At 47.2% G+C, this 23,606-nt stretch overlaps 1 protein-coding gene across 3 annotated transcripts in view; it reads left to right on the top strand.

The window, feature by feature from the left end:
• The window catches only part of LOC146041719 (Schwann cell myelin protein-like), a 55,296-nt gene that overhangs the window by 24,138 nt on the left and 7,552 nt on the right, over positions 1-23,606 (top strand). For all 3 annotated transcript variants that reach the window (XM_083161633.1, XM_083161631.1, XM_083161632.1), the window contains 2 exons: positions 7,204-7,234; positions 8,035-8,085. In XM_083161633.1, the coding sequence (XP_083017759.1) occupies positions 7,204-7,234; positions 8,035-8,085 (82 nt within the window). The remainder of the gene's footprint in view (positions 1-7,203; positions 7,235-8,034; positions 8,086-23,606) is intronic.

Genomic DNA, 23,606 nt, shown 5'->3' with positions numbered 1-23,606 from the left:
TAGTGCCCATTATCCGTTGGGCCAATTTGATTACCCTCTGTATAAGTTTCCTTTCTGCAGCGGTACAATTCCCATACCAAACGGAGACACAACTGGTCAAAATACTCTCCACTGCACATCGAAACAAATTTTATAATATGCGCAGTGACAATTGTTCTTTTTTCAACATTCGAAGGAAAAAAAGGCTTTGATGAGCCTTTTTACCAGGCATTTAATATTACTTGACCATGTTAGGTCCTCAGAAATATGAGTGCCTAAAAATGTAAAACTAGAGACACGCTCCACATTGGTCCCATTAATCTGTATCGGCATAATCGGGATAGATGTTTTTCTACGGAAATCTACCACAATCTCCTTTGTCTTACTGGCATTGAGAAAAAGATTATTTACACAACACCAATCAGCCATTGGTGGATCTCAGCTCTATGGGCAGTATTCAATGAGAAAAATTCGCTGTGATTTCTGGAGAGTTTGTGCTTTTCACGCGGTGGAGAGAGGTTTTTTTTCTCCAAAGGCGAGCCACCCTATTCAATGTGAAATATTCTCCGTCTTTCTAAGTGATTCTCGCCGTCTCTCTCCGTGTAGAAATTCTCCATCTTTTGATGGAGAGCAGGAATGTGAACTTTTAAACTAAAAGGGTGTTTTTTTTAATTTTGGTGTCAAAAAATCAGTTTTTTTTTTCTGTGAAGGGCCATGTTATTTTTATTCATGTGCCTATAGCACATGAATATATATTTAATTTAAAAAAAATATATATTTTTTTACATTTTTTTTTTTTTTTACACAGTGCAGCCAGCAGGGGGCCGGAGCGCTCGAGCCGCTCATTAGATATTCATATATTCACTGCACCCGATGCACGTTCGGGTACAGTGAATACTGGGTCCCCCGCTGGCTATAGGGGGGGCAGCCTGTGCTGCCTGGGTCCAGGGGAGCCCTGCTCCCCACCCCATATCCCCTGCAGCAGCCAAGAGAGACTTTAATCTCTCTTGGCTGCTACGTCCCCTGGCTCCCTGACAGCTCCCTGCCGCGGACGCTCGTCCGCTGCAGGGGTTAAGACTCGCCGCGAGTGGCGGCGAGTCTTTAACACGTTGAATAGGGGGAGCAGGAGGCTCCGGAACACGGAGAGTGCATGGCGAGAGAAAAAATCTCTCGCCATGCACGGAGAATATTTTACATTGAATACTGCCCTATATGCCGTTTCGTCATTATTATCAATAAGGCCTATCAATGTTGTATCGTCTGCGAATTTAATAATGGTATTGGAATTGTAATGGTGCCCACACACGCACCGATCCCGGCGGTGCGATGCTATGCGATGGGGTGCGCGCTCCCGCGGCACCTCATCGCACAGTACAAAAAGTATGTGCTGCACATACTTTTTGTACTAGCTTTTTAATGCATCGCATGCACATCGCATGCACAAGGCATACGATGCGATGTGTGCTAGTTAAGCACAGAACGCACGCCGGGATCGATGCGTGTGTGGCAGTGGCGTAACTAGCTTTTTTGCGCCCCCCCCCCGCCGCATATTTTTTTGCCGCCCCCTCTCCCCCTCCCCTCGGCGCCCCCCCATGCCCATACCTGCCCAGCCGCAGCCGCATCTCCGGTCACAGTCCCGTCTCTCTCGGCGCGCCGGCTCCTGCTGCTATAATGAAAAGGGACTCTTAGAAAATGGCTGCCCCCATACTGCAGACAGAAAACTGTCTGCAGTATGGCGGCAGCCAATTTCTAAGTGTCCCTTTTCATTATAGAAGCAGGAGCCAGCGCTTGGAGAGACAGGACTGTGCCGGCACGCAGGCAGGTACCAGCAGACAGCGGCGGGTAACTATAGCCCCGCAGACCCCCGGCGCCCAAACTTTCTCTGCGCCTCCCCGCCACCGCGGGGGCTGCAGAGCTATAGTTACGCCAGTGGTGTGTGGGCACATTAAGCCGTCTTGCAGTCAGATGTAAAAATAGAATAAAGGAATGGGCTTAATACACAGCCCTGCGGCACACCAGTGTTCAGCGTAACCAATCCAGAACTAACCATCCCTACTCTGACCACTTGCGGCCTATCACTTAAAAAGTCCCCTATCCAATTGCATAATGAACCATTGATCCCCAGATCTAAAAGTTTAGAAACTAATCTAGCTGGTATCACCGTATTGAACGCCGAACTGAAATCAACAAACAACAGTCGGGCGTACGTATTATTTTTCTCCCGATTTGATAGAACAAAGTGCATTAGCAGAGAAACTGCATCATCGATGCTTCTATTACTATGGTATGCAAACTGAAATGGGTCCAAGGTCGGTGAGAGACCAGCCTTCAGATGTACTAATACCAACCGTTCAAAACATTTCATGACTATCGGTGTAAGAGCCACAGGGCCATAATCATTCAAATTCATCGGCCTGGAATTTTTAGGCACCAGGATAATAGCAGTACTTTTAAAGCATGTAGGGACAATTGCCGAAGACAAGGACAGATTAAAAATGTCCGTGAATACCCCCGCCAACTGCACTGCACATGCCCTCAGCACCCGTCGCGGAATGCCATCTGGTCCAGCCGACTTATTTGCATTGATTAGGCCGAGGCCAGCTTGAACCTTTGCAGATGTCAATACAAGAGATTGACCAGAAAGAGGCAGTCTAGTTACCCTATCACTATTGTCTCTGTCGAACCGTGCATAGAAATGGTTCAACTCATTCATTGAGGAGACTTCTAGATTAAGGGATAAACTAGCTTTATCAGCCATGTAATTGCTGATAACCCGGATGCCCTGCCATAAACGGCGGGTGTCAGATTTTTCCAAATTTTCCTCTAACTATTGCTTATAACAACGTTTAGCCCTGATAATGCCTTTCTTCAGGTCAGCCCTAGCTGTACCGTAGGCTACTGCATCCCCTTGCCTAAAGGCAGTGTTACGAGCCCTTAGCAGAAGCCGAACCTCCCTATTCATCCACGGCTTCTCGTTCGGATATACAGAGATCTTTTTCCTGGTGGTGACACTATCAGTGGTAACGTTAATATAATCCAGCACAGAAGAAGCATACAGATCTATATCAACAACTACATCTGACCCCCTCAGTTCATATGGTCTAAATGAACTCCAGTCAGTAAGTCCAAACTTCTCCTGCAATAGTGCATCGGCTCCCGCAGGCCAAACCTTAATGGGGGATATTCTCTAAACAAGAAATGCGGTAAAACCCCCGTTATCTGGGTTTTTACCGCATTTTGGGATGCTGTAAGCATCCCCCGCTGGGTTAACGCGGCGGGGGGCATCATCAGAAAAGTCTGGCGATGCCCCATAGAAGCCAATGGGCTTCTACCGCAACCCTCCGCCGCCCCGCATCGCCCCCTCCCCCCTCACCTGTGTCCGGGCAGCACAGAGCTGTGCTGCCCGGACCTGTGACCTCCTCCCTGCACTGATAGTCTTCCGGGTGCAGGGAGGAGGAGAGCCCGGCTCAGCAGCAGCAGCGCCGGGTGTGTAAGGGAGGGGGGAGCCGCCGGGACCTGCTGGGACCCGACGACTCTCACCGCAAAGGACAGCTCTTAACGCAAGAGCTGTCATTTGCTATAATTATCGCATACGTTACAACATATGCGATAATTATAAATGCGAAGGGCGGCGAAGGGGGGCGGAGATTCTTAGAGAATCTCCCCCAATGTCCTTAACAGTTGGTTTCACCCTTTTGTCGTAGTGAAATATATTTTGGGGAAAGAAATAGGGACACATGGTCTGATTGTCCCAAATGAGGAAGAGCAGACACCATATATGCCGCATGGATATTAGTATATACATGGTCCAAAGTTCTGTCACCTCTCGTTTTGCATGAGACATGCTGATGAAATTTTGGCAGCACTGATTTTAGATTTGTATGGTTGAAATCCCCAGCAGCTATAAAAACCGCCTCTGGGTTAGCAGTCAGATGTTTATTGATGGTCACATATAGACCCTCCATAGCCACATTTGCCATAGCATCCGGGGGGATATAAGCTGCTATAATAAAAATGGAGGTAAACTCCCGGGGTAAATAAAAGGGCCTGCATTTAATCATGAGGAATTCCAGGTCAGCTGAGCAATGTCTCTCTATCACCACAAAGTCCTTGCACCATGCATTATTAATATATACATAGCCCTCCTCCTCTAGATTTCCCAGCCTCAGTAGAAATTCTATCAGCCCTAATAACACATTGGTCAGGTAACACAATAGCGCTGTCCGATATGCCATCATTTAGCCATGTCTCTGTAAAGATGGTAAGGTTACAGTCAAAAAACCTCTTACTGTGCCTGATGTTAAGTTGCAGCTCCTCCGTTTTATTTATCAGGGATCAGACATTAGCCAGGAATATGGTGGGGAGTGAGAGCCGAGAGGGTGCTTGTCTCAGCCTCTCTCGCAAGCCTCCCCGCTTCCCCCTTCTCTGTTTTCTGTCCCGCCGCTTCCTCCGTACATTGCCCGGCCAGACAGGATGTGTGACCTCCGGCTCCATGGTAACCGTCGGGTCACTCCAAACAACATCCGTCGTCATCGCCTCCATAACGCTGCTGTGGCTCCCAGCGCTGCTCCGGCTTCCGTCCACCCTCAGTGCGCCAATACGGAGTATTTCGCCCGGCAAGTACACCAGTCGGGCGGCATCCACCCCCCCTAACAGCCCCTGGATGACCAGGTAAATTAGCAGTATGCTGTAAATTCGGAGACGTCGGGCCTCGTGATCTTCTCACGCCGCCATCTTGAACGATCAATCTTCGTTCCCACAATAACTGGGTGTTCTCATGGCAATTGCCCGGTGACATGGGCGCCGGGCAGATGACATCACTGGATGCATTTCTGCAAGAACGTACATGCATATAAAAGTGACCTGAGAGTTTACTGTTAAACATATAATGCACAGTTAAAACCATTAAGAACACATATACAAGTTGAAGGAGTCCAAAGCTTAAAGTGTACTATGGGCCAGTTCAAACCTGATCACTAAGCTAGTGTTCCTTCTAGGAACAGGGGCAGGCAGGGTGCTGCTGCACGGGGGCAGCGTCAAGGGGGCGGACCGGGCCCGCCAACGTCACTCTTCTGGGCGGTCCAGGGCCGCTGACATCACAAAAGGGGCGGGCCCGGGAAGCGCCGTGACAAAAAGGGGTGGGCCTGCCCGCCGCTGTCAAGAAAAGGGGGGGGAGACCGTCCACTATTGTCACTGAATGGGGCGGGCCCGGCCGCCCCAAAGGCTCTGCACTGCCGGGGAAGTGCTGGGCACCGCTATATACTGCGGTGCCGGGCTTCCCCGGTGTCACCATAAGAGTAGGAGGCAGGGACTTATAGTTCTACAAATAAATAAAAATACAGTGCTGATGCACCCACAACAATAATTATAATAAGCTCTGCTGTCTAATATTGAGAAATATAGAAGTATATTTATTGGCCAAGAAATACAATCCCACTAACCAGCTTCGAGGTGACCTTGTCTCTCTGATCACCTAATACTAAGGGGGTTATTCTGGTTGATTCGTTGGGATGTGAGTTCGCATCCTTGCGAGTCAACCAGAATCTGCCCTGAGAATGGTGGTATGCCGGCCCACCATTCGCACGGCACGTACGTTCGCATGGCATGCGAATGAATGAACGATTTACATATACATCCATTCGCATGCCGATGGATACCACCCACATCTTTCAATGGTCGCCGACCATCAAAAGATATGGTACGCACACCGATGTATAAAACGACTCTCAGGTCACTTTTATATGCATGTACGTTCTTGCAGAAATACATCCATTGATGTCATCTGCCCGGCGCCCATGTCACTGGGCAATTGCCATGAGAACGCCCAGTCTTTGTGGGAACACCCATGAACGCTGGGTGTTCTCATGGGCAAGTACCCGTGCCTGCTGCCCCCTGCCCATCGGCCACAAGGTTGGGTGCATGCTCCCAGTGAACAGTTTGTTCGCCGTGGACAACCCCAAGGCAACCAATGACATCAATAAATAAATTTAATAATAAATAAGACAATGATAAGAGATTAATGAAAACATAAATCACAACAATAATTGGTATAAGGATGTAGGAGTGTAGGGATCTGTGTAGATATCCGTGGCGTGACAGTCTAAATGTCTCTCGGCACCGGTAATTGCTTCATTTGGGGGGGTCACCTCCTAGTAGGGAAGACTTTCCATCTCCATAATTCTAGGCATCTCTCTCACCAAACCCCACATGGACCCAGGGTCCTCTGCCACACCACTCTGGACATCCAGTTAGACTAAATCAACAATAGGAGTGATTAATTGTCACATTTTCCGAAATTCACTAGATCTAGCACATACATAGTCCATTTAAAGCACCTCTTCTATAAATGGTCTTATAATCAAACTTTCTCTCCATATGATCTGCTAGATACTCCAGCTCCCCTGCCTCCATCCTCACCACAAGCTGCAGATTATGATTTATGATCAAACACCTGTCTACAGACAGCACCACCTTTGTTTATCCCGTGGGAGCGCCATGTCTATATCGGCGCACTATTGCAGACAATGGGCCGTGTGTGCGTGTAGGTGGTAGATGGATGGTTAGATGAAAGGGAAGGGAAAGCAGTGGGAGACACAAGTATCACTGACAGCTGTCTGTTCTGTGAGACCAAACTCACTATGGCTGAGATGTATCAAAGGTTGCAGATAGATAGAGCAGAGAGTCGGCGTAACTAGATATCCGTAGGCCCCATTGCAAAAGTTTGGAAGGGCCCCCTATTTAGCAAAAGATGGTGATAAATGTATGTGAAACATATTACTTAAACATTAAAGATGGCCCCCTTCATCTCTGGGTCCCATAGCAGCTGCACCCCTTGCACCTATGGTAGTTACATCCTCTAGAGAGAGATAAAGTGCCAACCATCAAACTTTTGTTATTTTACTGGCTGTGTTTGGAAAATGATAGTAGCTGATTGGTTGGTACCGTATGTCTTTCCACTTTATCTCCAAGCTTTGATTAATCTGCCCCTATATAGTATATGCAAGAATAACCTTTTTTAAAAGACATATATATATATATATATATATGTGTGTAGAAAATATTTAGACCCATTAGATCTACTGTCATTCATTGCTCCTTCAATATATAGTAGACCAATAATAACATTGTACTGTAACTCAACAATCAATCATGCAACACAATGGTTTATCATTGTAAATTAGCACTATTTGTGTTATGTTCTAACTAATGTTCTTTGTTTAACAGGAAGAAACAATATTTCAGGAAAACGAATGAGGTAGTAGTCTCAAATGATCACACACACACACATACTGTAGCAAAGTAATGGGTTGGGATCATTTGGTCTATTGCATTATGGTAGAAAGTCATTAGGTCGAATCCATTAGGTTGACATGCTGAAAGGTCGACATGATTCTAGGTCGACATGGGAAAAGGTCGACATGATTCTAGGTCGAAAGGTCATTAGTTCGACAGGTCATTAGTTCGACAAGGTCATTAGTTCGACATTGTCTATGTCGACTTTCACAAGGTCGACATGGGGTTTTTCACTGTTTTTTTACCTGAATGTCAACACAGTCAACATGGACACAGTTTAAAGTGCACTGCATCCCCTCGCATCGCTCGCTGCGCTCGCAATGCGTCGGGCACGGTGCCTCGCTACGCTTGGCACACTATTTTATTCTCCCACCACGCCCTAGTGGATGGTAGGGCATGAAATACCGCCTGTCGGCACATGTTGGCTCAAAAAACAGTGAAGAACTCCATGTCGACCTTGTGAATGTCGACATAGACAATGTCGAACTAATGACCTTGTCGAACTAATGACCTGTCGAACTAATGACCTGTCGAACTAGAATCATGTCGACCTTTTCCCATGTCGACCTAGAGTCATGTCGACCTTTTAGCATGTCGACCTAATGGATTCGACCTAATGACTTTCTACCATAATGCAGTAGACCAAATGACCGCATCCCCAAAGTAATATAGCTTTCACATCGCATATGAGGGGTTGGACCCAGAATCTATTGTAGTCATGAGTAACACATTCCTCTGATACAGGGTTTCTTGTTTTGACAGGGAAGTTTGGCTAGAAAATTAGAATCGAAGGAGAACGTGTACTCTATAAAGGTACAATCTGCATATAGGGATGTTTAGTATGTGACTGAATTCTTCATAGTATAATTATATTATTATTGACTGTCTATTTGTCTATCTATAAAGTCATTTACTTGTCTAAAACTGCATCAGGGTGATAGGGAAACATTGTCCAGGTCGACAGTAAATAGGTCAAATCCAAGAGTTCGACATGCACATGTTGGATGTTAGCAAAATGTCAACATGCACAAGGTAAACGTTGAGAAAAGATTGACACAAGAAAAAGATCGACATGGCAATGGTTGACACGTGAAAAAGGTCAACATGAGTTTTCCAATCTATTTATGTCAATGTCGATGCCTGAAGACATGGATCCCCAATTCGTGTAGTGCATGTGGACTTTTTGGTGCCGGCCTATTAACTATACACTGTCAATATCCAGATCCCAATTGCCAACTCAGCTTGTTACAGATGGAGCGCTCCACATCCCCAGAGCCGGCCTTAGGCATAGGCAAACTAGGCAATTGCCTAGGGCATTTGGAATGTCTAGGGGCATCAGCAGCTTCTGCTGATTAAAATGATATGCAGCATGCCTATATTCTGTGTGTGAATGAGGCTGTATCTGCATATGAAATAGTGTATTCATGGAAATCACTGTAACATAGCATTCTGTATACAGGTACAGCCACAGTAGCACACAGAATATAGGCATGCCACATATCATTTTAATCATTGGAAGCTCCTTGTGTGTGCTGGTCATAACAATGCAAATAAGATGAATTTTCAGCAAAAAATGCACCCAACGTTAGCAGCACTGGCCAGGAGCTGCATGGCTTATTGAGACAAGATGTATGAGGAAACATCTGTATCCAAGCAGAGGCAGAGGTCACAGTGTTAGCGGCTGTGCGAGTGCTGTCTGTAGGTGGGTTGGTTGTGCAATAGTGTTCGGCATATGTGTAAGGGGCAGTATGTGTGTCATGTATAAATGCATTAATAATGTGCAATATATGTGAAACAGGCATTATGTGTGTCATGTGTATAAGGGCATTAATAACGTGCAACATATGTGTAATGGGCATTATGTGTGTCATGTGTATAAGGGCATTAATAATGTGCAACATATGTGTAAGGGGCATTATGTGTGTCATTATGTGTATTAGAGATGTGCGGGCTCGGATATCAGAGATCCGAGCCCCCACGGACGTCATCATTCCGAGCCCGATTCCGAGCAGCGCTCGGAGATTCCCGCCTGACTCGGTCCGTCCGCGTGATTAGAACGTCATCTCCCGGCGTCGGATTTCGCGAGGCTTTATAAGCAGCTGCCGCGCCCCCGCCATCTTCACTCCAGTTAAGTAGTGGGTTGGGAGAGGGTGTGTTGGTGCTGCTGCTGGGGCTTAAACTTGAGCTTGTCCTTGAGCTTTTGCAATCGCTGGTGCTGTCTCTCAGTGCTGCTGTGTAGTAGTCTAACTGTGTACTTGTAGTACTACTGTCTCCTCTGTGCGGTCTACCTCTGGTGTGCTGTGCTGCCTGTAATTGATTATTTTATTTGCTGGGGCTGTCTCCCTCAGTGCTGCTGTGTACTCTGTTCTCAGCTTAGGACAACAGTCTAACTGTGTACTTGTAGTACTACTGTCTCCTCTGTGCGGTCTACCTCTGGTGAACTGTGCTGTAATTAATTATTTTATTTGCTAGGGCTGTCTCCCTCAGTGCTGCTGTGTACTATGTTCTCCTCTGCTTAGGAGAACAGTCTAACTGTGTACCTGCCTGTAGTACTGTCTCCTCTGTGCTGGGGCATACCTCTGGTGCTGTGCTGTGCCATTTATTATATATATAATTATTAATTAATTATATTAAATATAAATATATATATAGTCCACTGGTGCTGCACTGCTGCCTGCACTGAATCTGCCAGTCTGGCGGTCTGTGGTCTGGGGCTCACTGGCTAATAAATAATTAAATACTGCCTGCCTAATAAATAATTAAATACTGCCGTATATCTCTACCTTTGTGGTCTGGGGCTCACTGCCTATACTGCCGTATGTACCGTCTGGTCTGGGGCTCACTGGCTAATAAATAATTAAATACTGCTGTATATCTCTACCTTTGTGGTCTGGGGCTCACTGGCTATACTGCCGTATGTACCGTCTGGTCTGGGGCTCACTGGCTAATAAATAATTAAATACTGCCTGCCTAATAAATAATTAAATACTGCCGTATATCTCTACCTTTGTGGTCTGGGGGTCACTGGCTATACTGCCGTATGTACCGTCTGGTCTGGGGCTCACTGGTTAATAAATAATTAAATACTGCCTGCCTAATAAATAATTAAATACTGCCGTATATCTCTACCTTTGTGGTCTGGGGCTCACTGCCTATACTGCCGTATGTACCGTCTGGTCTGGGGCTCACTGGCTAATAAATAATTAAATACTGCCGTATATCTCTACCTTTGTGGTCTGGGGCTCACTGGCTATACTGCCGTATGTACCGTCTGGTCTGGGGCTCACTGGCTAATAAATAATTAAATACTGCCTGCCTAATAAATAATTAAATACTGCCGTATATCTCTACCTTTGTGGTCTGGGGGTCACTGGCTATACTGCCGTATGTACCGTCTGGTCTGGGGCTCACTGGTTAATAAATAATTAAATACTGCCTGCCTAATAAATAATTAAATACTGCCGTATATCTCTACTTTTGTGGTCTGGGGCTCACTGCCTATACTGCCGTATGTACCGTCTGGTCTGGGGCTCACTGGCTAATAAATAATTAAATACTGCCGTATATCTCTACCTTTGTGGTCTGGGGCTCACTGGCTATACTGCCGTATGTACCGTCTGGTCTGGGGCTCACTGGCTAATAAATAATTAAATACTACCGTATATCTCTACCTTTGTGGTCTGGGGCTCACTGGCTATACTGCCGTATGTACCGTCTGGTCTGTGGCTCACCGGCTAATAAATAATTAAATACTGCCTGCCTAATAAATAATTAAATACTGCCGTATATCTCTACCTTTGTGGTCTGGGGCTCACTGGCTATACTGCCGTATGTACCGTCTGGTCTGGGGCTCACTGGCTAATAAATAATTAAATACTGCCATATATCTCTACCTTTGTGGTCTGGGGCTCACTGGCTATACTGCCGTATGTACCGTCTGGTCTGGGGCTCACCGGCTAAAAAATAATTAAATACTGCCTGCCTAATAAATAATTAAATACTGCCATATATCTCTACCTTTGTGGTCTGGGGCTGACTGGCTATACTGCCGTATGTACCGTCTGGTCTGGGGCTCACTGGCTAATAAATAATTAAATACTGCCGTATATCTCTACCTTTGTGGTCTGGGGCTCACTGGCTATACTGCCGTATGTACCGTCTGGTCTGGGGCTCACCGGCTAATAAATAATTAAATACTGCCTGCCTAATAAATAATTAAATACTGCCGTATATCTCTACCTTTGTGGTCTGGGGCTCACTGGCTATACTGCCGTATGTACCGTCTGGTCTGGGGCTCACTGGCTAATAAATAATTAAATACTGCCATATATCTCTACCTTTGTGGTCTGGGGCTCACTGGCTATACTGCCGTATGTACCGTCTGGTCTGGGGCTCACCGGCTAAAAAATAATTAAATACTGCCTGCCTAATAAATAATTAAATACTGCCATATATCTCTACCTTTGTGGTCTGGGGCTGACTGGCTATACTGCCGTATGTACCGTCTGGTCTGGGGCTCACTGGCTAATAAATAATTAAATACTGCCGTATATCTCTACCTTTGTGGTCTGGGGCTCACTGGCTATACTGCCGTATGTACCGTCTGGTCTGGGGCTCACCGGCTAATAAATAATTAAATACTGCCTGCCTAATAAATAATTAAATACTGCCGTATATCTCTACCTTTGTGGTCTGGGGCTCACTGCCTAAATACTGCCGTATATCATTATCTACCTGTCTGGTCTGGGGCTCTCTGCCTAATACTGACGTACCTGTCTGGTGTGTGGCTCACTGCCTAATACTGCTGTATCTGTATAACTGCCTGCTGGTGCATACTCACTGACATATATAATTGCACACCAGTGGCGCTGTTCTGTGACATAACTCCACAATAATAATGGAGATCCAAAATATGGAGGTTAACAAACAAAGGAAAGATGAAGATGCACTTCCTCATAGTTCTGAAGCTGCTGCCACTAGTCATGACATAGGCGATGAAATGCCAACAACGTCGTCTGCCACGGCCGATGCCCAGTGTGAAGGCAGAGGGCATGTACAATTGAAACCAAACTTCCGTAAAAGGAATAAAACTATGAAATGTAAATCGTTGGAAGAGAAACTTAAACTTGGCAATATGCCATTTACGACACGGAGTGGCAAGGAACGTCTAAGGCCATGGCCTAACTTCATGACTAGTGGTGCAGCTTCAGATGACGAGGAAAGTCCTCCTCCTCCTCTCTCCCCACCCAATAGGAAATCAAAGAGAGTTAGGCTGACACCGACTCAAAAAAGTCTGACAAAATTTCTGAAAAAGAAACAGAAAAAAATTCAGAAAATAAATCTGGAAATAACTCATCCTTCTAAAGACATATCCCAAATCCCCACAGAGAGTCCGAGGGTGGCGGTGGTTGTGATGCCGGACCTTCCTATCACTGTACGTGAAGAGGTGGCTCCTTCCACCATTTGCAGTATGCCCTCTGCATATGCTGGAAGGATGACCCACAGTCTAGTTCCAGATTTTATTAGTGAAGATGATGTTGTACACCAGGAGGAGGATATTGATGTAGCTGTCACTGAGGAGGAAGTTGTCGAGGAGGATGGAGACTTGGTTTGCTTAAATGACGCACCAGGGGGGAATGAGGCACCTGTGGTGGAAAAAGTTGTTGTCCATGGGATGAAAAAGCCCATCGTCATGCCTGGACAAAGGACCAATAAATCCACCTCTGCGGTCTGGAATTTTTTTTATCCGCATCCGGACAACAAAAGTATTGCCATTTGTAGCTTATGTAAAACTCCAATAAGCAGGGGTAAGGATCTTGCCCACCTAGGGACAACCTCCCTTCAACGTCACCTAAAGAAGCGTCATGGTTCAGTGTTTAGTCCAGAAAGTGCGGCTAGCAGTCCAGCGACACCTAAATCACTTGGTCCTCCTTTTGGAGCCAAATGCCTGAAAAGCACACCACCAACTCCCTCCTCGACAAATTCCTCCTCGATCCGGATAGGGGGGAGTCCTGCAGTCCATCTCACCTGCATGAATGACTCCATAGATTCCTCCGGAGGATCCTGCAGCACTACGCCTACTACTACTACTACTGCCGCTGCTGCTGCTGCTCCTGGAAGTCAGAGGGGAAGTCAGTCATCATCCCAGAGGGGAAGTCGTAAGACCGCTACGTCTTTCACTAAGCAATTGACCGTCCAACAGTCATTTTCCATGAGGATGAAATACGACAGCAGTCATCCTATGGCAAAGCGGATAACTGCGGCCTTGACAGCTATGTTGGTGTTAGACGTACGTCCGGTGTCCGCCATCAATGGAGTGGGATTTAAACGGTTGATGCAGGTATTGTGTCCCCGGTACCAAATCCCGTCTAGATTCCACTTCACTAGGCAGGCGATACCCGCGATGTACAGGGAGGTCAGAAAAAGTGTCCTCAGTGCCCTGAAAAATGCGGCTGTACCCACTGTACACTTAACTACAGACATGTGGACAAGTGGATCAGGGCAAACTAAGGACTATATGACTGTGACAGCCCACTGGGTAGATGCATCGCCTTCCGCAGCAGCAGCATCTCCTGCATGTCAGCTCCTTCTTAGGCAGGCTACGCTGTGTATCACCGGTTTCAAGAAGAGGCACAACGCCGACAACCTCTTAGAGAAACTGAGGGAAATCATCTCCCTGTGGCTTACCCCCCTTAGACTCTCCTGGGGATTTGTGGTGTCGGACAACGCCAGTAACATTGTGCGGGCATTAAACATGGGCAATTTCCAGCACGTGCCATGTTTTGCCCACACAATAAATTTGGTGGTGCAGCATTTCATAAAAAATGACAGGAGTGTGCAGGAGATGCTTGCGGTGGCACGCAAAATTTGCGGACACTTTCGGCATTCTGCCACAGCCTGCCGAAGGCTGGAGCCAGGGGAGCCGAGAGAGGGGGGGAGCAGGTACTAATTACCCGGGCCCAGGCTTGCTGAAGGGGCCCCACAGGGGCCCTGGTTTGACCCCTCCCTTCCCCCTCCGTCCCTCCCGGGTATCACCAGTAGCACACACTTCTACAGCATGTGCTGTTCTGACAGCAGGCTCAGCATGAGTGTCTCACTGACAGCGTGAGAGGTCATGCTGAGCCTGCTGTCAGCACAGCACATGCTGTAGGTGTGTGCTGCTGCTGAGATTACAGTTTTTAGAGTTTTCTTTTACCCACCTCTAAACATTTTGGGGGTGTGGCCTAAGTGTGGGAGGTGCCCACACCACACACACTTAGGCCACACCCCCAAAATTTTACCGGGGCCCGGCATTCCTCTCGGCTGCCCTGGCTGGAGCGGGAGCAAAAACTCCGCAACCTGCCCTGCCATCAGCTGAAACAAGAGGTGGTGACGCGCTGGAACTCCATCCTCTATATGCTGCAGAGGATGGAGGAGCAGCAAAAGGCCATTCAAGCCTACACAGCCACCTACGACATAGGCAGAGGAGCGGGGCTGCACCTGACTCAAGCGCAGTGGAGGCTGATTTCCGTGTTGTGCAAGGTTCTACAGCCGTTTGAAGTAGCCACACGTGAAGTCAGTTCCGACACTGCCTGCATTAGTCAGGTGATTCCCCTGATCAGGCTGTTACAAAAGCAGCTGGAGAAAGTGAAGGAGGAGCTAAAGCGGAGCGATTCCGCAAAGCATGTCGCTATTGTGGATGAAGCCCTCCATACGCTTTGCCAGGATACGAGGGTGGTCAGTCTGTTAAAGTCAGAGGAATACATTTTGGCCACAGTGCTCGATCCTCGGTTTAAAGCGTATGTTGTGTCTCTGTTTCCGGCGGACACAAGTCTACAAAGGTGCAAAGACCTGCTGGTCAGGAGATTGTCATCTGAAGGGGACCGTGACATGGCCCCAGCTCCTCCTTCATTTTCTCCCCCACCTGTGCCTGTGAGGAAACAGCTGCGATTTCCCACACAACCCGCTGGCGGGGATGCAGGGCAGGCAGGAGGGAGTTTGGACATCTGGTCTGGACTCAAGGACCTGCCAACGATTGCTGACATGTCTACTGTCGGTGCATTGGATGCTGTCAACATTGAAAAAATGGTGGATGATTACTTTGGTGACAGCATCCAAGTAGACATGTCAGACAGTCCTTACCTGTACTGGCAGGAAAAAAAGGCAGTTTGGAAACCCCTGTACAAACTGGCTCTATTTTACCTGAGTTGTCCCCCCTCCAGTGTGTACTCCGAAAGAGTATTCAGTGCAGCGGGGAACCTGGTCAGTGAGCGGCGAAGGAGGTTGCTCCCGAAAAATGTTGAGAAAATGATGTTTATAAAAATGAATTATCACTTATTCAATGAAGAGCAGGAATTGCCTCCAGAGATTATAACGGGACCTGTGATTGTGGAGTCCAGTGGGGACGAATTGATAATCTCTGAGAATGAGGAAGTACACACTGAAGGGGGCGAGGAATCAGAGGAGGAGGAGGAGGAGGATGATGATGATGATGATGAGTGACGATGACATCTTGTTACTGTAGAGCCAGTTTATACAGGGAGATATTATGAATTGTTTTATTTTTTTGTGGGGGCCCAAACAAACCAATCATTTCAGCCACAGTTTTGTAGGCCCTGTCGCTGAAATGTTTGGTTTGTTAAAGTGTGCATGTCCTATTTTCGCAACATAAGGGTGGGTGGGAGGGCCCAAGGACAATTCCATCTTGCATCACCATTCATTATTCCTACTGCTGAGAGTCATTCATATGTGGGACTTGTCTTTTCAATGCATACAACTGTTTGCATTCCACTTGATTGCTGCACCTTCATGGGTGAGAATGTGATCTCCCTGACCTGGGGGACTCAGGGCTGGGGCAGGAAGGCTCAATTACACTTCTTTTTTTGGGCGGCTAACCTTTTTTTACCTGTCTGGTCTGGTGCCCACTGCTGAGAGTCATTTTTAATGAGGGTATTGTCTTTCAAATGCATATAGCTGTTTGCATTCCACCTCATTGCTGCACCTTCATGGGTGAGAATGTGATCTCCTTGACCTGGAGGAGTCAGGACTGTTGCCGGAAGGCTCAATTACACTTATTTTTGGCCGGCTACACTTTTTTTTACCTGTCTGGTCTGGTGCCCACTGCTGAGAGTCATTTTTAATGAGGGTATTGTCTTTCAAATGCATATAGCTGTTTGCATTCCACCTCATTGCTGCACCTTCATGGGTGAGAATGTGATCTCCTTGACCTGGAGGAGTCAGGACTGTTGCCGGAAGGCTCAATTACACTTATTTTTGGCCGGCTACACTTTTTTTTACCTGTCTGGTCTGGTGCCCACTGCTGACAGTCATTTTTAATGAGGGTATTGTCTTTCAAATGCATATAGCTGTTTGCATTCCACCTCATTGCTGCACCTTCATGGGTGAGAATGTGATCTCCCTGACCTGGGGGACTCAGGGCTGGGGCAGGAAGGCTCAATTACACTTCTTTTTTTGGGCGGCTAACCTTTTTTTACCTGTCTGGTCTGGTGCCCACTGCTGAGAGTCATTTTTAATGCACATCAGGGTCAGGATCAGGCACATCATAATTAATAATCAATCAATCATAATCAATCAATCATAATCAATCAATCTATCATAATCAATCAATCATAATCAGAATCAAGCCTGGGCGGCTGCAATTAAAGTTCTTTGTGGGCGGCTAAAGTTTTTTTTAGTTTTCCAGTTACTGCAGTTTTATACATAGCTTGGTTTTTGTAAGTTGAAGACTTGTCAGTGCAATTTTCTTTTACAATATCCTTTATCTTTGCATGGACTTTGTGTATTTGGTTAGCATTCTGAGGTGTACACTGACTGCCTTCACCTTGAGCATGATCAGTTTCTGAAGCGGCAAAAATCCTTTTGTTTTGAAGATAGTCACTTTCTTTGCCGTTAGTTGTACAGGCTGACCTACTAACAGACACAGTTGCTTCGGAACAAGTTGTTGGAAATTTTTTAGGAGATAAAGCTGTACAAACCTTCTGGCCCCCCTTTTCAATTTTTAATTGATTTGCAAACATTTTGTAGTATTTGTCATATGTGCATAGCCTTTTAGAGAGAACTGCTTTTTCCTCATCAGATAACCTTTGTAATGATTTGACCTTCGCATCTCTCTCCTTTTTATTTAATGACAAGAACGATGAATACTTCTTTAATTTCTTCATCAACTGTTCTTTATTCATGAAATGGTCCGATAAAGCCTTTCCTCAAAACTTAAGTAAAGTTATGTTTCCTTGATAATACTTTCACAGCTCACAAAATTCTCATCACTGGCTTCCTTTTCTTTGCCACTTGATACCTTGTTTTCACAATAAAGATTGATTTATTTTTGATGACCAGTTGGGTACAATTAGTTACACATCTTTTTGGGCGGCTAAACTTTTTTGGGGGAGGCTGCATTTAAACTTCTTTGGGGGCGGCTGCAATTAAACTTCTTTGGGGCACAGGGGCACAGGGGGTATCCTGTAGTGGGCTGCCACACATTTTTTTAAATATGGATCTTTCAGCACAGAGACAAACTGCACATCAGGGTCAGGATCAGCCAGGTTGTTAAACGGGGTTTCGACCACTGTTGGAGCACTCCTCTTAAAGTAATCTTTTCACGAGCGTCCATCACTTTGATAGGCTTGTCTCCTGCCATGATCTGTTGCTTATTCGAATTCAGCATTTCACGGGCGTCCTGCACTTTACCCCTTATGCGGAAGCGAGCATCTTTGGCCACCAACTTTTCACGGGCATCTTTTATCCCTAGTTTTTGGCGTGCATCAGTCACACCAATTTTCTGACGAGCATCAAATGTTCTCTGAAAACTGGTGGCAAGTGGACGATTGTTCACAGATGGTTGGAGTCTGGATCTCACGTTTCCTATACCTCCCCTGTTACTGACCCTGCGGTACATCCCGGTGCCCACGGACATTCCCCGTTTCCTGATCAGTTCATCCAGCGACACGTCGGCCATATTCCTCCAACCACACAGCTGCTATATCTAATTTGATAAAAATAAAAATAATACTTGTGCTGTGTGGGACTGTAAAAAAGAATTCCATGCTGCTTGTGCACTGACGTCTGCCACTGAGTGCCACGGCCGAACAGTACCTAATAAGAAAATTAATTATTATAAATTCTGCTGGTGCACAATACTAGTATTGCTGACGTATCTACCTGTCTTGTGCCTAGTACTACTGTCTTATCTACCTGTCTGGTGCCTAGTACTGCCATATCTACCGTCTGGTCTGGGGCTCACTGCCTAATACTGCCGTATCTACCTGTCTGATCTGGGGCTCACTGCCTAATACTGCTGTACCTGTCTGGTCAGGGGCTCACTGCCTAATTTTTTTTGGAGCCTTGAGACTTTTAGGGATGCTGTACTAGCCGACACCTTTAGGTGGACTCTGGTCTGTCTTGTATCAAGCACAGTGGTCTCATGTGCATGAGATTGTTCTCTGTCCTCTTTTAAAATTGTGTCACCATCTTTATGGGTGAGAATGTGATCTCCCTGACTTGGGGGAGTCAGGGCTGGGGCAGGAAGGGTACAGGCTGAGTGGGGGTAGGGCACCCTTGTACTCTGCTGCTTTTGCCGGCTCCGGCCGGTAGCGTCTCCCTGGTGTCTCCCTGGTGTCCCTGGTGTCTCCTCCGGCACAGTTTCATTTCACCTCTGACCTCTCCTTTTGCGCTCCTGTGCCAGTGCCCCTGTAACTGTGTGGTGCAAAATAGTACCTGAATCTGGAGCTGATTACGGCGGCAGCTTCTGGATTCCTCACGGCTTCCCTCTTGCCTCCCTCATGATGCTGGCTGCTGGCTCTCTCTGTGTGCGCTGCTGTCCATCACCGCCGGGTCTCCTGCACGGAAACGCTGCCCGGCTCTCTCCTCTCTAGCGGGTCTCACTTCTGCACGCTTCCAGGCTGCGCACTCTGCTGCTCTCCTCTCTGTGGATCTTTAGGGTGCCCAGCCTGTCTTCTCTCTCTAAGCACGTGTCATCCTCTCTCACGCTGCTGCAAACCCTCCTCCGGCACAGTTTCATTTCACCTCTGACCTCTCCTTTTGTGCTCCTGTGCCAGTGCCCCTGTAACGGTGTGGTGCAAAATAGTACCTGAATCTGGAGCTGATTACGGCGGCAGCTTCTGGATTCCTCACGGCTTCCCTCTTGCCTCCCTCATGATGCTGGCTGCTGGCTCTCTCTGTGTGCGCTGCTGTCCATCACCGCCGGGTCTCCTGCACGGAAACGCTGCCCGGCTCTCTCCTCTCTAGCGGGTCTCACTTCTGCACGCTTCCAGGCTGCGCACTCTGCTGCTCTCCTCTCTGTGAATCTTTAGGGTGCCCAGCCTGTCTTCTCTCTCTAAGCACGTGTCATCCTCTCTCACGCTGCTGCAAACCCTCCTCCGGCACAGTTTCATTTCACCTCTGACCTCTCCTTTTGCGCTCCTGTGCCAGTGCCCCTGTAACGGTGTGGTGCAAAATAGTACCTGAATCTGGAGCTGATTACGGCGGCAGCTTCTGGATTCCTCACGGCTTCCCTCTTGCCTCCCTCATGATGCTGGCTGCTGGCTCTCTCTGTGTGCGCTGCTGTCCATCACCGCCGGGTCTCCTGCACGGAAACGCTGCCCGGCTCTCTCCTCTCTAGCGGGTCTCACTTCTGCACGCTTCCAGGCTGCGCACTCTGCTGCTCTCCTCTCTGTGGATCTTTAGGGTGCCCAGCCTGTCTTCTCTCTCTAAGCACGTGTCATCCTCTCTCACGCTGCTGCAAACCCTCCTCCGGCACAGTTTCATTTCACCTCTGACCTCTCCTTTTGCGCTCCTGTGCCAGTGCCCCTGTAACAGTGTGGTGCAAAATAGTACCTGAATCTGGAGCTGATTACGGCGGCAGCTTCTGGATTCCTCACGGCTTCTTCCGGAGAACCTGTGGCAGGGAATGGCACAACCCAAGGAGAACCCACAAAAGACAAGGCTACTACGGCTAGCAGCAACAAATATTTATTTAAAGGAGATATGTAAATGGGTTGCTGCAATACACTCACGTACTTATGCAAAACAGTCACTTTATATCATTCAGTAATTAAAGCTATAACTAATCAATGACCAGATTAAAGAGAGAACGATTACGCAAAAAATTACATCACAACAATAACAATATGACAGAATAATATTACGTCACAACATGTCCGCCAAGTGGCGCTATGCACCCTATATACACTGCGCGGTAGTCCCTGGTGCAAAACAACACAGTTCCTGAATTTGAATAACGGTCCCGCGAAGGAAATCCTCACAAGGTGATTAGGCCATAACTTAGTGTGCACACTACTTTTATGTATAACAAAAGTGATCAAAAATCCTCTCTAAGAGGGGCAGGCAGATTCCCATCCCTTAGGGCAATCTCCTGTATCAGAGGCAAACAGGCAGTCCTGTTAGTGGGGGTATCCAACACCCCAGTACCTGAACAATCAGCTGCAGTTGCCAGCTCCTGCTGGTCACGACTCCTGGCTGGCCACTGCCTGTCTTGGGTGCTGTGTGGTCCTCTGGGTGACTCCCAGATGGGCGGCAATGTCCCTCTCTGCCTAGTTCCGTGCTGTAGGTCTCTGCAGTCACTCCTACTGGGCTCTATCTCCCTTCACATGCTGCTCACCCCTTCTTCTGGTCAGCAGTGCTGGCTGTCATTAACTGCTGGGTCCTTGCTCCCAGTGCCTGGTCTCAGATGTGTGCTTCTCTCTGCACAGCATCTCTGTCTGCATGCTTCCTGGCTCAGGATACAAGCTCTTCACCCCTCTGCACACTTTCTCTCTCTCTCACACACTGCTGCTGGGATCACCTCTGACCTCCCAGCTTCCTGTCTCATGTGCAGGGGAGCTGGGACACTAGGACACTAGCTGAGTCTGTTAACCCCTCACAGACCTGCAGCTTCCACAAGCAAAGGAGGTTTTCCTCTGAGCAGCATTGGCTGCAATTAAAATCTCTTTGGGGGCACAAGAGTACACCAGGGGTGGACTGCCACAATCCCTGGGCAGCCAATCGGGGGTGTCAGGCTCCCTGCACGTGGACTGAGCTGGGGCTGTTTAACCCCTCACATCCCTGCAGTTTTCCTCTGAGCAGCATTGGCTGCAATTAAACTTCTTTGGGGGCACTCCAGGGGCACAGGGGGTATCCTGTAGTGGGCTGCCACACAAGCCCATTCACATTTTTTGAAATATGGCTATCCACAGGTTGTTCAGTCTGCCATTTGAGATTGGGATCTTTCAGCACAGAGACAAACTGCACATCAGGGTCAGGATCAACCAGGTTGTTAAACGGGGTTTCGACCATGAATCAATCACATCAAAAAATTAATTAATAATCAATCAATCATAATCACAATCAAGCCAGATAGGGGTCTTGTTAAATATTAAACTGACCAAAACAGATACACACACAACTAATACTGCCTCATCTACCTGTCTGGTCTAGTGCCCACTGCCTAGTACTACCGTATCTACCGTCTGGTGCCTAGTACTTCCTAGTACTGCCTTATCTACCGGTCTTGTGCCTAGTACTGACTTATCTACCGTGTGGTGTCTAGTACTGCTTCATCTACCTGTCTGGTCTGGTGCCCACTGCTGAGAGTCATTCGTATGAGGGACTTGTCTTTTAAATGCATACAACTGATTGCATTCCACTAATGAGAGTAATTGATTGCTGCACCAATCGCCCACTGCTCCTCGGCTGCACTGTGTAAACAGTGCACAATCAAGCCAGATAGGGGTCTTGGTGCTTGTTTTGAGGTTGTAGCAGGGGAGTGCAGCTACGAGTCGTAACACCTTGAGAGAAGATCAGTACTTCTCTACCGGCAAAGGACATCCTCCTCGACAGAGCGCACAGCTTCACGAGGGACGCATGTGAAGCAGTGAGCAAAGGGAACACCCGCCTAGCGAGCCAGATCACCTGAATCCACCCTAGCGATCAATAGAGTTACAGAAGTCGCAGCCAGATAGAACTCTTCCAGCTGCCACCTAGTCATTGATTAGCCCCCTCCCCTCCACCCATTAGGCAATGATTGACGAGACGAATGGTAATAATAAATAATAAATGAATAATATTACTAATCACCAAATTAAAAATCAGATGAAATTAATTATAAATAATCATAATCACAATCAAGCCAGATAGGGGTCTTGTTGGATGTTAAAGTGATCGAAACAGTTACACACTTGCAGACAAACTCTGTGCTGCACAAAATGCCCACCGCTCCTTGGCTGCACATGGTAAACAGTGCATGATCAAGCCAGATAGGTATCTTTTATGGGCCTATTTTTTTAAACTGCCATCATGTCTGCCGCTGCAGTGCCACTCTTACATGAGCCACGTGTTTGTGCCGCACACTTGTGTGGCTTAGCATAGTTATCCAGCTACCTCAGTGCAAACTTTGGCAATAAAAACAATATTGTGAGGTGTGAGGTGTTCAGAATACACTGGAAATGAGTGTAAATGAATGTTATTGAGGTCAATATAGCGTAGGAGCAAAAAAACCACCAAATTCTGCCATTTTAGCTGTTTTTAGGCTTTTTTTAACAAAAAAATCAGAACCCAAAACCCAAATAAATCCAAACACAAAACACTTAGGAGGTGTTTTGCCAAAACCCATTAGAACCCAAAACCTCAAGGTAATCAGAACCCAAAACCCAAAACCCGAAAAGTGGCCGGTGAACATCCCTAATGTGTATGAAGGGCATTAATAAAGGTTGGCATAATGTGAAAGGGACATTATGGTTATAAGGACATTAATAATGTGTGTCATGTGTAAGGGGCATTACTGTGTGGTATTATCAGGGGTGCCGAGAGAAAGGGGTAGGGGGTACAAATTACCCAGGCCAAAGTCTGATGGAAGGGCCCAGTGGGGGCCCCGGGCCCCTTCCCCTTAAGTGACAGCAGCAGCTGCAGCTCTTCTCCTCTGCCCAGCACACACTGCTTTGTGCTGGGTTGCAGTGTGGCCATGGAGGTGCTTAAAATGCAATATTTTCTCTGGATTTTTTTTCTAAGGGTATAATGTGAATAATGTGAGGAGTAATGTACATAAGGTAAAGTGGTACTACTGTGTGATGTAACGTGAATAAGGGACACCATTGCATGATATAATGTGAATAAAGTTGCACTACTGTGTGGCATAATTTGAATTGAGGGTACTATTGTGTGGCCATGCCCCTTCCCAGCAAGAACACACCCCTGTTTGGGCTGCGCACCAAATGTGTTCACTGTTTCTATTTAAAATATTGCGGGTAGGAGCACCAAAATGATGACTGCTATGATGAGTGTAGATGGTGCTGGGAAACGGGAGCAGGGTCAGAGGCGGAACTAGTGGCGGTGCTAGGGGGCAC

This window comes from Crinia signifera, chromosome 19 (assembly GCF_055691185.1).
Source record: "Crinia signifera chromosome 19, ASM5569118v1, whole genome shotgun sequence".
NCBI lineage: Eukaryota > Metazoa > Chordata > Amphibia > Anura > Myobatrachidae > Crinia > Crinia signifera.
Note: the sequence above shows the minus strand (reverse complement) of the source record. Positions and strands in the feature narration are given on the sequence as shown.